Source organism: Ovis canadensis, chromosome 5, assembly GCF_042477335.2.
Source record: "Ovis canadensis isolate MfBH-ARS-UI-01 breed Bighorn chromosome 5, ARS-UI_OviCan_v2, whole genome shotgun sequence".
Taxonomy (NCBI): Eukaryota; Metazoa; Chordata; class Mammalia; order Artiodactyla; family Bovidae; genus Ovis; species Ovis canadensis.
The window spans coordinates 16,548,660-16,561,309 of record NC_091249.1 but is presented as its reverse complement, the minus strand read 5'-3'; the positions used below and the strand labels follow the sequence as shown (position 1 = coordinate 16,561,309).

The 12,650-nt window shown below is 55.8% G+C and overlaps 1 protein-coding gene across 1 annotated transcript in view; it reads right to left on the bottom strand.

The window, feature by feature from the left end:
- The window catches only part of ADAMTS2 (ADAM metallopeptidase with thrombospondin type 1 motif 2), a 261,083-nt gene extending 249,895 nt beyond the window's left edge, over positions 1–11,188 (bottom strand). Inside the window, exons 1-2 of the mRNA XM_069590438.1 lie at positions 10,905–11,188; positions 9,520–9,914 (exon numbers count right to left, since the gene is read on the bottom strand). Coding sequence (XP_069446539.1) covers positions 9,520–9,914; positions 10,905–11,022 — 513 coding nt within the window. The 5' untranslated portion in view covers positions 11,023–11,188. The remainder of the gene's footprint in view (positions 1–9,519; positions 9,915–10,904) is intronic.
- Positions 11,189–12,650: the final 1,462 nt, after the last annotated feature.

Genomic DNA, 12,650 nt, shown 5'->3' with positions numbered 1-12,650 from the left:
CTCTAAGATTCTGATAATCAAAAAGGCCTTCAGATGCCATATTGGCTGAAGCCTGGTGAGTCTGGATTTCCGACCACAGACCCGCCTGTGCCATTCTAAGGGGGCCACCACGAGGCGGGCAGGGGCCGTGGGCTGCTGCTCTGCTGCTTCCAGCACAAAGCCCTGACAAGCCAGCCTCCACCAGCCACAGGTCAGTGCACCCAGTCCCAGCAGGGAAGAGCCCCTGGGAAGCTCCTTCCTTCCCACCAAACGGCACTAGGTGAGAAGTGGCGGGGAGGCCATCCATCTGTGGATGCCCCAGAAGAGACCAGGGGTATCTGTGATGAAGTAAGCCTGGGTTCTCACCAAGTTCTCAAAGAAAGCTCCTGCCTGCAGGAAGCCCTGCCCATCTCCTAATCCCACTGCCAGTTCAGCTCTCAACACTTCCACATATGTCTCTGGAGGCCCGGTCAAGACCTCAGAGCTCCATGGATTCACATCGGATTCATTTGCTCAAGTAATATCAACAGACTCAGAAATGCTGCTTCTCTGAAGAAACATCTGCATGTCTGGCAGCAAAGAGCTTGTGTTCCCAAGGACCAAAAATCTATCAAGGGATGCAGGGCATAGACTGGCCACGGTCCCCAGCTCTCCTTCCATCAAACTGATCCCCTCAACTGATCCCCATTCGGTGCCAAGACACCCAGAGTTGCTTTATAAAGGTCTCGGAAATAACTGTTCCAGCCCCACCTGCCACCTGAACAAACTGAAGCTCATTGCTCAAAGCTGGATGGTGACTTGCCGGAGCCCAGTCTCTTCAGCCCCAGAGGGGGTCCCTCCCTTACTTAAGTTTCATTTAGACCAGGGGTTTTCAACTCACCTTTCCTGAACTCCAAAGTTGGGACAAAAAGACTGCACAAGACCACGCGAGTACACAGTACTTTCCTGTGGGAAAGGCGCTTCGGGGCACTCCTCTAGGGGGCATACCCTGCTGAGTGTGGACATTCTGGGTATTGCCCACACACCTCATCCCTGGGTATGCAGAGGTGGACCATCCCTGGGTATGGGGCACACGGTCTTGAGGGGCAAAGGACTGCACAGGCTTCTATCCCCCACTCCACAGACGCCCACTTCATGGCCCCTAGCTGAGCTCCATCCAGCTGGAGCGGAGCCTATGGACCCAGGTACAAATCGCCTACAGGACAAGATACCAAAGAAGCATGGGGTCCAACGTGGCGTGTGAATGTCTCGGACAGCTTCCCGGATGAAATGTCATCTAGCTGAGACTACATTGGGCTCCAAAATCCCTGCAGAGGGTGACTGCAGCCATGAAATTAAAAGGCACTTGCTCCTTGGAAGAAAAGCTATAACCAACCTAGACAGCATATTGAAAAGCAGAGACATTACTTTGCCAACAAAAGTTTGTATAGTCAAAGCTATGGGTTTTCCAGTAAGTCAGTATGGATGTGAGAGCTGGACCATAAGGAAGGCTGAGCGACGAAGAATTGATGCCTTTGAACTGCGGTATTGGAGAAGACTCTTGAGAGTCCCTTGGACTGCAAGGAGATCAAATCCTAAAGGAAATCAATCGTGAATATTCATTGGAAAGACTGATGATGAAGCTGAAACTCCAATACTCTGGCCACCTGATGCAAAGAGCTGACTCATTGGAAAAGACCTTGACGCTGGGAAAGATTGAAGGTGAGAGGAGAAGGGGACAACAAATGACGAGATGGTTGGATGGCATCGTCGACTCAATGGACACGAGTTTGAGCAAGCTCCAGGAGAAGTCTGGCATGCTGTAGTCCATGGCGTCACCAAGACTCAGACAGGACTGAGGGGCTGAACAACAATAGAGCGAGCCAATTAAAGAGGGAGGTAAGAGTGGTCCAGGCAAGGGCACGGTCTGTGCAAAGGGCCTAAGACGGGAGTGTCCAGTGGCAGAGAAACTAAAAGCTTGATGTGACTGTAGCACAGGCGTGAGGGGGACACAGTGACAGACACGGCTGACTGCGTCAGGTCATGGGAGGCCTTCTAAGCCAAGCCAGGCCTCCCTGGTGGCTCAGACGGTAAAGAATCTGCCCGCAATACAGGAGGCCCAGGTTCGATCCCTGGGTCAGGAAGATCCCCTAGAGAAGGAAATGGCAGTCCACTCCAGTATGCCTACCTGGGAAATCCCATGGACAGAGGAGCCTGGTAGGCTACAGCTTACGGGGCACAAAGAGTCAGACATGACTGAGCGACTAACAGTTTCAGTGTGTTTGAATTTTTTTTTTTTTTCTGAGTTTGGATTTTTTAAGGGTAATCAGAAGCACTTAAGACCACTACTCAAGAAAAGTCTTAAGCAAAGGAGTGACATGATTGAATGCATGGTTTACAAAAATCAGTCTGGTAGCTGTGTGGGGAGAGAGTTGCTCCAGTTTGGAGTCCCTAAGGATCACAGGGCTTGGAGGTAGGCGTGGTATAAAGCTGTGAACTGAGATGAAGTCTGGAGATGTCTAGGATGATGACCGGCTGCATGTGAGGGTCATGGAGAGAGCAGGGAGGGGCAATCCTGCGATTCCTGCCCAAGTGAACGATGAGGTCTGGAGGAGAGTAGAGAGACGCACGTTCCATTTCAGAAGCAGGGGTCACTCAAGGAAGGGGCCCACGAGGCAGCTGGGCAGGCAAGTCTGGAGCACAGGAAGAGACACAGGACCTGAAGTCTGGGTGAAGTGTGGTTGCCCAGCACACTGGTCCTTCCCCTTGCTTTCTGATAAAACCTTAATCCGTTCCAGAGTTTGGGGATCTGACCCTCACTCTCAATCCCAAAGATAGGCAAGAGACTCTAGCTAAGCTCACATCACAGTGCTTGATTTAAAGGTGGGCCTATAACCTAAGGGCTCCCCAGGTGTTCAGTTCAGTTCAGTCACTCAGTCATGTCTGACTCTTTGTGACCCCATGGACTGCAGCACACCAGGCCTCCCTGTCACCAACTCCCAGAGTTTACTCAAACTCATGTCCATTGAATCGGTGATGCCATCCAACCATCTCATCCTCTGTCGTCCCCTTCTCCTCCCACCTTCAATCTTTCCAAGCATCAGGGTCTTTTCAAATGAGTCAGCTCTTCGCATCAGGTGGCCAAAGTATTAGAGTTGCAGCTTCAGCATCAATCCTTCCAATGTATATTCAGGACTTATTTCCTTTAGGTTGGGTCTCCTTGCAGTCCAAGGGACTCTCAGGAGTCTTCTCCAACACCACAGTTCAAAAGCATCAATTCTTTGGCGCTCAGCTTTCTTTATAGTCCAACCCTCACATCCATACATGACTACTGGAAAAATCACAGCTTTGACTAGACAGACCTTTGTTGGCAAAGTAATGTCTCTGCTTTTTAATATGCTGCCTAGGTTGGTCATAACTTGAAGCAGCCCTGAGCCACTAGATCCAGCCATGTCTGAAGGCTGCCTCAGGACCCCAAGGAACTAGGCCCACAACATCTTGCTTGTTTCATCCAAGTTGGCTTTCCACCACTTCAGCTGAATGAATCTTAAACAGCAAGGAGAATAATAAGCCAGGTAGGAGGCTGAGACCACCCTGGGCAGCTGTGCAGATTGCCGAGAGTAGGGGCCAAGCAGGAGCCTCTGCTCCTCCGATCTGAGGAGCCCCGACACCCAGGGAACTCAGACGCGGCCCCTCTCTGATGTTCCTGAGACCTTCTCATCACCCTCCAGGCAGCGCCAAGGCAAGAGGAAAAGTGAGGAGACTCTACAAAGGGCAACTGCAAGTCCCTCCCACTTCTCACCTGTAGCCCTGCAGCCCAAGCGCCTTGCACCTGCCCTCGCCATTCTAGCACCTGAGCCAGCTGGAACCCAGCGTGTGGCCTCAAAGACAGTGGCCTTTATACAAACATGAAACTCAATTCCACCCCTTAGGCCAGCAAATGACCTCTCTCTCTCTCTCTGTGGCCCTTACTGACTTTCAACGCCCATCGAGACTCTATAGAGCAGGGGCCTGGCCGGCATAGCAGCCCAGCAGGGGAGCCCCAGGCCACAAGGCCTTGATCATGCCCCTCAGAGTCACTGCCCAGCCCGTACACATTCCCACCAATGGCCTTGCCAACCAGAGACGCCAGGCCAGAGAGGCCCCCAGAGCAGCAACGCATGCAGGGGACAGAGGTGCGGCAGGGTGCCCCCAGCCTGGAGTCTCCGCTGCCGTTACCTCCCTGTAAGGACTCGGGCTGCCTGAAAGGGGCTGCAGCCCAGAGCATGTCAGCCACAAGTCACCAAGCCGCCTGGCCACCAGACCTACCCCAGCTCCCGCTCACTGACACTGACCACAGGCAGTGCTGCGGACCAAGAAAGCGTCCAGGAGTTGACTCGTTCAGTTCAGTTCAGTTCAGTTCAGTCGCTCAGTCGTGTCCGACTCTTTGCAACCCCACGAATCGCAGCACGCCAGGCCTCCCTGTCCATCACCATCTCCCAGAGTTCACTCAGACTCACGTCCATCGAGTCCGTGATGCCATCCAGCCATCTCATCCTCTGTCGTCCCCTTCTCCTCCTGCCCCCAATCTCTCCCAGCATCAAAGTCTTTTCCAGTGAGTCAACTCTTCTCATGAGGTGGCCAAAGTACGGGAGTTTCAGCTTTAGCATCATTCCTTCCAAAGGAATCCCAGGGCTGATCTCCTTCAGAATGGACTGGTTAGATCTCCTTGCAGTACAAGGGATCCTCAAGAGTCTTCTCCAACACCACAGTTCAAAAGCATCAATTCTTCGGTGCTCAGCCTTCTTCACAGTCCAACTCTCACATCCATACATGACCACAGGAAAAACCATAGCCTTGACTAGATGGACTTTAGTTGGCAAAGTAATGTCTCTGCTTTTGAATATGCTGTCTAGGTTGGTCATAACTTTTCTTAAAAGGAGTAAGCGTCTTTTAATTTCTAGAACAGGTAGGAAATGTCTTAAAGAAATGCATTTCTTTATTTTATCTTGGCATGCAATAAAGGCAATAACACGTAGTAAGCATGGTCTTAGAACCAAACAGATGTGTATTTAAATATAGACCCGCAAAGCTTGAAGCAGGCTATCTCAGTTAATTCATCTGTAAAATGGGGATAATATCAGTCACACAGTATAGGGTGTGGTGAGGATTAATCAAGGTGATATGTCATAAGGTGCTCAGTGGAAAGCCTGACACATAACATGAGCACAGTAAACTGAGGTTCTGTTATTATTTTTTTGTCAACAGGCTTCTCGTGGGTCTTTAGTGAGCAAGTAAGAACAACATGAAACTACATATCATGTAGCCTGAGAGGTACTAGAGAAGTCTTCCATAGCAATGAGATATACAAGTATCCTTTGTTAAACATCATTTTCTCACTCATTGTGAAAAGGCAAATGTTAACCTTCCCCTGAGAATATGATGAACAATATCTATCTAGTGGCTATAAGAAAGGCTGGAAACTACATCTACCCACCTCTCTGTAAATAAAATGTACGGTATGTCTTATGAAGCATGTGGCTTTTCCAGTGGTCATGTATGGGTGTGAGCGTTGCACCATAAAGAAAGCTGAGCACCAAAGAATTGATGCTTTTGAACTGTGGTGTTGGGGAAGACTCTTGAGCGTCCCTTAGACAGCAAGATCAAACCAGTCAATCCCACAAGAAATCAACCCTGAATATTCACTGGAAGGACTGATGCTGAAGCTGAAGCTCCAACACTTAGGCCAGCTGATGCAAAAAGCCGACTCATTGGAAAAGACCCTGATGCTGGGAAAGGTTGAGGGCAGGTGGAGGAGGGGACGACAGAGGATGAGATGGTTGGATGGCTTCACCGACTCGATGGACATGACTTTGAGCAAACTCCAGAGATGGTGAAGGACAGGAAAGCCTGGGGTGCTGCAGTCCATGGGGTCGCAAAGAGTCAGACACGATTGAGTGACTGAACAACAACAGGAAGCATGTGGCATTTCTTAAATCTACACCTCTACCTGATTCAGCTAGAATTTTCACCTTGGCAGGCCCAGGTCCTCAGCTCATGTCATCATCCCTTGCACTCTCCATCCGTGGGGTTCTACAAACCTCATGTTCTGATTCTCATGGGAGCATCTGACCCCAGCCTGAATAGAGTGCTACCCAGGAGTCAGCCAGAATTATCAGAGAAAGATTATCAGCCAGCACCGCTGCGCCCCTTGACTTACCACAGAAGGCCTCCAGCTGAGAACAAAGCCAACACAGAAGAAGGCGGAGGCAGGGAGACAACGTGGGAGTAGCAGCTGGATCCAGCCAGGCCTAAAGGCTGAGCACCATAAGAGCCACTAACTTCCCATTTCTGTTTAAATGATCTGACTTGTGTTCCCTTCGCTCATGACTAAAAGGATCCTGACCGTAAGAATCCCCTCATGCTAAACAGGAAAGGAGCCTGCTGTCCACAGAAACCAGAGCTACTACTCCTTCTTTTAAGGCAGAGAAACAAACTCAGGACCAAGCGATTAGATGAGCGAATATGTGTCCCAGGCCAGAAGGAGGCCTGAAAAGGCCTATGGCTCTGGGGAGAGGCTCGTCCCACCTAAGCACCTAAGCACCTAAGCACCTCAACCTAAGCTGTAAGCCGCCAGCTGCGTGCTGTGATCCTGTTTCGCGGTTTCTCCACTTGTCTTCCAGGAATGCACATTCCTGGGGTTCCTGCAAAGAAGAGGTTGATGGCCTCATCTGCATGGGCAGTGCTACAGTACACGAAGTTCAAGAGGTTTCTTTATTACAGAGCTTCTCAGAGACCCCAGTGGGCCTCCCTGAATCTCCCAGGTTGAAAGCAACTTGCAGCGTTTCCCACACCAGTCGTCCATTGAGCCGCGTTTGCTCAGAGAAACTTGCGGTGTGAGCCTGTAGAACTCCTTTGCGGAAATTAGGGTGTAATACTTTGCTTCTCAAAGGGCAGGAGCATCAGCCTGGCAGTCCATTAGAAATGCAGAACCTTGAACCCCACCCTAGACATGCTGACTCAGAATCTGAATTGTAACAAGATCCCTGAGGATCTACACAGACACTGCAGCCTGACACATCTGCCCCTGTGTGTTTCACTATCTATGAAGGAAGAGCAGGCTCAGAGGAAGGGGTGCTGGGCAGCATGGCTGCTGCTCCTGAGATGCATGCATGGCTACTGCAAGAGGGGATGGCGCGGGAGCATAGTTCTACTACCACATATCAAGGGCTTCTACTTGCCCAGACTTGCAAGCACCCTGGCAGAAGGGGCTGGACAGAACCAGGCCAGACTCCTGCCACCACAGACAGTGTGGCCTTGGGCAAGCCACTCAGTCTCCCAGAGCCTCGACCGCCCATCTGTAAATGAGGGATGAAGAATCCTTCCCACTACAGAGCTGCTGTGGACCAGAAATATGATATTTAAACCCTAGGTGCTTTGCAATCGGCCCATCAGTGATACACAGAGGGACTTAAATAGTTACGGAATTAAGTGGTATCAAATCAGGACATTCACACACCAAAAAGAAAGAAGGACAAGGAAAGAAGAACTAATGAGGCTGCGCCACTGTCTCAATGCCGTTTCCACCAACCACATTCAAGGCCATGCTCCAGACCCCAGCCCCTCTTTCGGCTCCAGCCCGCTCTCCAGCTGTGTCTTGCACTTCTGCTGGTGTGTGTCCAGTACGTGTGACATCTCACTGCGCCTGTTCTGATCAAGCCAATACACACCTGGTACTTCTCTGCATATGCTCTTCCCTCTGGGCCTTTGCCCCCTGGCAACCCACGCTCAAAGAGCCCCCAGGAGCATGCTTTCCAAGCCCTGACCAGAGTGGGCCCCAGACTTAGCTGAGCATGGTGCCCCAAGGGGTGGGAGGGGGGAGGTGGGCACCAGGCCAGCCACATCTCTGACCAGCACAACAGACAACCGCGCTTGGAGGTACTGGCCGAAAAAACAGACAACGGAATGAACAGATGAATGAATGATACATGAACAAAGCCTCTCTGGAATGCTTTCCATCAAGAATTACTCAGCACACAGGAGTTGCTCAACAACAGACGGAGGAAATGCAACCCACTCCAGTATTCTTGCGGGGGAAATCCCATGGACAGAGGAGCCTGGCAGGCTACAGTCCACAGGGTCACAAAGAGTCGGACACGACTGAGCGACTGACAGCAGACCACTTCCATGTCAACTCCGCCCCCCCAGCTCAGGCCACCACCACCCCCATTCCGAGCCCCCAACACCAATTTCCTTTTATTTAGGAAATTCACCTCCAGCGTAAAAATAAGACACACTTATGAAGTCTGGGACATCCTCAGAGGCAACAAGGATACAAAGGGCTGCACCATGTCAACCCAGCTATTCCAAGGACATTCACGGTTGTTTGCAATACGTCTGGGTTCTAACTAAATCCAGCCAAAGGCAGTGATTTTCCGAAGCAACAAGTGACATTTCCTGTGTGTCCATAAAAAGAACACCACCGGTTGTGGGGTTCTCTGTAATTGCTGGCTCTGCAACTTGCAGGGCAAGCCTGAGGACGGGGGGCTTGGGGGCCACCAGGGCTGGGAGAGAGGCCACTTGCTCCGAGCAGGAGTGCCCTGAGTAGTAATTAGAGCGCAACCCACGGTGGGCAGCTTCAGATGTCTGGCCAGCACAGCCAGCCTGACCACCACACAGCCAATCCAAAATAGAAAACTGCAGTGGTTCCAGACAGAGCATTGCCAATGTCAGCCTCCTCCCTGAGCATTGATCCAGGCTTCCTCCAAGGCTCTCTTATGCAAAGCCATGGTCCCTCTAGGCTCCTGGTAGCAGGAGAACTTCCCAGAGCTCTGGTCACACTGAGCGGCCCAGCCAGTCCCAGAAGGGTTCCACTCCCCAGCCTCTCCTGTCCTTCAGGGGCCGCCCGGGGGCACCAGAGACTGCATTTCCAAATGCTCCGCTTGGCTCGAAGTAGAGAAAACTAACTTTTCAAATAACCAGCTGAAATCCAACAGGAAACCACAGCATAAAACATCAGCCAGGGGCAGAGGGATAACTGGGCATTTCAGCACCACTGCCTGTTCGCTGGGCTGGCACCACCTGCACACACAGAAACAAGAAAACCACCCACCTGCATACGTGTCCCCCACACACATATCACACATGCTACAATGCACAGCAACACACTGAACAGGCACTGACATACAAACCTGTGAATACACACATGCTCAAGACACACAAGTGCACATGTACTTAGATATTAGACCCATGCAAAAACACGTGTGCAGATGCGTGCCCTCACCGAGACAGACACACAGCTGAATGAAAAGGAAAGCCGGCTCCCGCAGGCTTCAGGGGGACCACACTTGGCTGCTTGCTAAACACTTTGGAAATGTGGCCCTCCCCCTGCATAAATCACCCCCTCGGGCCAATCAAAACAACCTGCCTTCCAGCCAACCCTTTCGGTGGTCCCTAAGCACAAGGGGTGCAGAGAAGGTCCTCAGTACAGGCCTTGCCCTCCCAGCGGACTCCCAGACAACCGGCTTCCAAAGCTCACGTGAGAGCAGTGGACAGACAGAAGGGAGACAAGCGCGTACTCACCAGCCCGTCGCAGTTGCTGAGCGCCACGGAAGAGGCTTCAGCCAGGCCCGCGACGTCTCCGACGTAGAGGCAGGTCCCAAGCAGGGGCTCCACGCGGGTGGCACCCGATTCTCCCTGCCACTCCACCGTGGCCCCAGGCGCCACAAGGCGGGCATTGGGCCGCAGCCGCAGGTGCAGGTCTCGGCCGAACACCGTAACATTGTAGAAGAGGCGGCCACCGGGGTCCTCCTCGCTGCCTCCAGAGAGCCCCGGGATCTGGGCAGGGGCGGCCCTGCGGGTCCGCACCCCAGCCGGGGCCGTAGCCGCCGACACCACGTGGGACACCAAGCGGCCCTGGGCGTCAGTGCGCACCGGCACCGCCAGGATGCGCTCGGCTCCGTGCCCCTGGGGCCCGCCTGCAAAGGGAAGGGGCGTTAGACCAGCCGAGACCGGGGAGCCCCAGGGCCCCGCCACGGAGCACGGCATCCTCCCAAACCCCGCCCCACTGCGAAGGGAAGGGCGTTCCACTAGGCATCCCCCAGAAACTAGCGTGCGCCTCCCCGGCCTTCCTCCAACTGGGAAGGGGCGTTAACGCGGCTACCACGCTGGCGCTCCTCCGACCTCCGGTCGACCCCTCTGGGACCCTCCCAACCAAGAGCTCTGCCCCCTGCCCCGTTCCAAGTTGGGGTTCCTCAGCTCCTCGCAGTTCCCCAGGGGCGGGCCCGGTCAGACCGTCCCCCGCCCCTTGAACCTACCGTCCTTGGCAGGACATGGGGCTGCTCTGAAGCCATTCCCGGTTGGTTCCCTACCCGTGCGCTTCTACCTCTTAGCAGTCCCCGCCGCGCGACTGCCCTCACCGCTCGGCTCCCCCCCCGGCACCGGCGGCCTGTCCTCCGCGTACAGCTCCAGGTTAGCCCGTTGCCGGCCGCCTCCCCGCGTGCCCGAGAACAGGGAGGGGTGGAGCAGGGTCCCTCCGATCTTCGAGGATCCCCTCCGGGGCGCCCAAACCAATCCTCAAGGCCCAAGGCGGCGCGCTCTGCACCCGACTGCTCCCGAGCGTCTCCGGACGCGAGCCGGGGCGCCGCCTCGCCCTGGCTCCCCCGGACCCGCTGGTGCTGATGCTGCGCTCGCCGCCGCCGGGCTTTCCCGGCCCTCGGTCTCCACGCTCGGCGTCCCGGGAGCCGCGAGCGCTCCGGGGCTCCCCGCGGCCCGAGATTCCCGGGTGCGCCGCAGGGCGCCCCCTGCCCGACCAACCGGGCCCCGAAGTTGGCCAACTTGGCCCCGGGCGGGGCGCGCGGAGTTTGCCCAAGTCGAGCCGGACGCCGCCTGGGGAGGGGGCGCTGGGGCGCGCGGGGCGGAGCCCGGCCGGCCGGGGTCGCGAGGCGCGGGGACGCGGCCGCACCTACCTGGGGGGTCGGCGGCGGCGGCGGCGGCGAGCCGGGCGTCCGCGGGCAGCGGCAGCAGCAGGAGCAGCAACAGCGCGGGGCAGAGCAGGCGGCCGGCGGCCCCCGCCGGCGGATCCATGGCAGCCGGGCCACAGCCGGGGCCCCGCACTCGCAGCCGGCGCGAAAGTTGCCCGCGCGCCGCCCAGCCCACATCTGGGGCAGCTGGAGCCGCCCGCAGCTGCAGCACCGCAGGGCGCGGGGCGGAGGAGGCGAGGCGCGGCGGGGAGGGCGGGGGAGCGCGGCGGGGAGGCGGGGAGAGGGAAGGAGCGCGAGCGAGGCGGGAGGGAGGGGACGGCGCGCGAGCGGGAGGGCGGGGACGGCGGGCGCCTCAGCCTGCGGTGACCCGGCGCTTCTTGGCGCGGCCGCCGCCGCCGCCGCCCGCTCCCCTCCTCGCGCCGTCGCCGCCGCGGTTCCCGGCTCGCAGCGAAGCAGAGACACCCCGAGGCGGCGACAGAGAAGCGCCGCGGGCCGGGTCGGGGGAGCCCCGCGGCCGGCCACCCTCGACGCGCCCGGCGCACTCGTGGCGCGCCACCTCGGAGGAGCAAGATCCCCGCCCAGAGAGCACTCGGCGCCCCCGGGTCCCAGCCGTTGGTCTCGGGGCGCAAGACGTGGCCCCTCTCTGTGCGCCCTCGGGTGGGCGGAGAGGCCTGGTTACCGTGGGGCTGAGCCAGGCCTTTCGACCAGATGGAGACCCCAGCGACTGGAAGAGTTTTCCAGGAAGGGGTGTGCGCCACAGGGGCCTCCGCCAAGAGGAGTTTTTACCCTTTCGGAGAGAGGCCAGGCTCCCTCAGGCTCCAGTGGCTCTTTGCCTTAAGGTCCCCCACACACCCTGTCCTCTTCCTCCCCAACCTTCCACTGCAGACCTGGGCCCTGCCCAAAAGACCTCACAGGTTGCCTCCCTCACCTGTCCTGAATCCGGCATGGGATTCTGGAAGTCTGGTCTTTGCACTCACCCAGGCTCTGCCTGAAGTAGCCTCTCTACACTCTGCCCACCGTTTCCAGCTCAGCCTCCAAGGCGTCCCTCTGCAGCCTGGAGCCAGTTTGCAGTCAAAGCCCATCCCCAGCTTTACCTTTCGCTGTCTGGAGTCACCATCCTTCCATGTCTCCTGTCCCCCCCGCACAATGACCTTCCCCCCACCCCACCCCCCGGGTCCTGCCCAGGAGCCCGCTTCCAAACACGTGTCTGTGGGAACACCTCTGCTGTGTGAGCCCTGCCTCAAGTCCCTGAAGGGGAGACACCTGTCCCTTAGGAGTTTCTTATTCACCCTGCCCCCAGCCTGAGTGGCCAGGGCTTTGGGGTTGGCTTGGCCAGGCGGGGCCTGATGACTCAGATCCCTCCGTGCCCACCAGAAGGGCCCAGCCTTACGGGGAAAACATGTGACTTGGGCAACTTGCTTTAGCTGTGGTTTCATATCCTTAGTTCCCTCATTTCCAGGACCTGGGTGTCTGGGCACTGCAGCTTGACGGTCATCTTCACATGGAAGCTTCTCTCTGTGTCACCTGAGGGTGCCCACCACAGCATCCAGCCCCCAGGTATGGTGAATATTTGTTGTCAGGGTTTAAAACGGTGACATTTAACCTAAAAATTTAAACTTTTGACTTCTCTTGAGAAATTGGAAAGTATGACACTGGGCCTGCACTTCTACTTATCAGTGATAAATGAAGCGAATGCTCTGCAGTTTGCTGCAGGTGTCCTTCCCTTGCTCC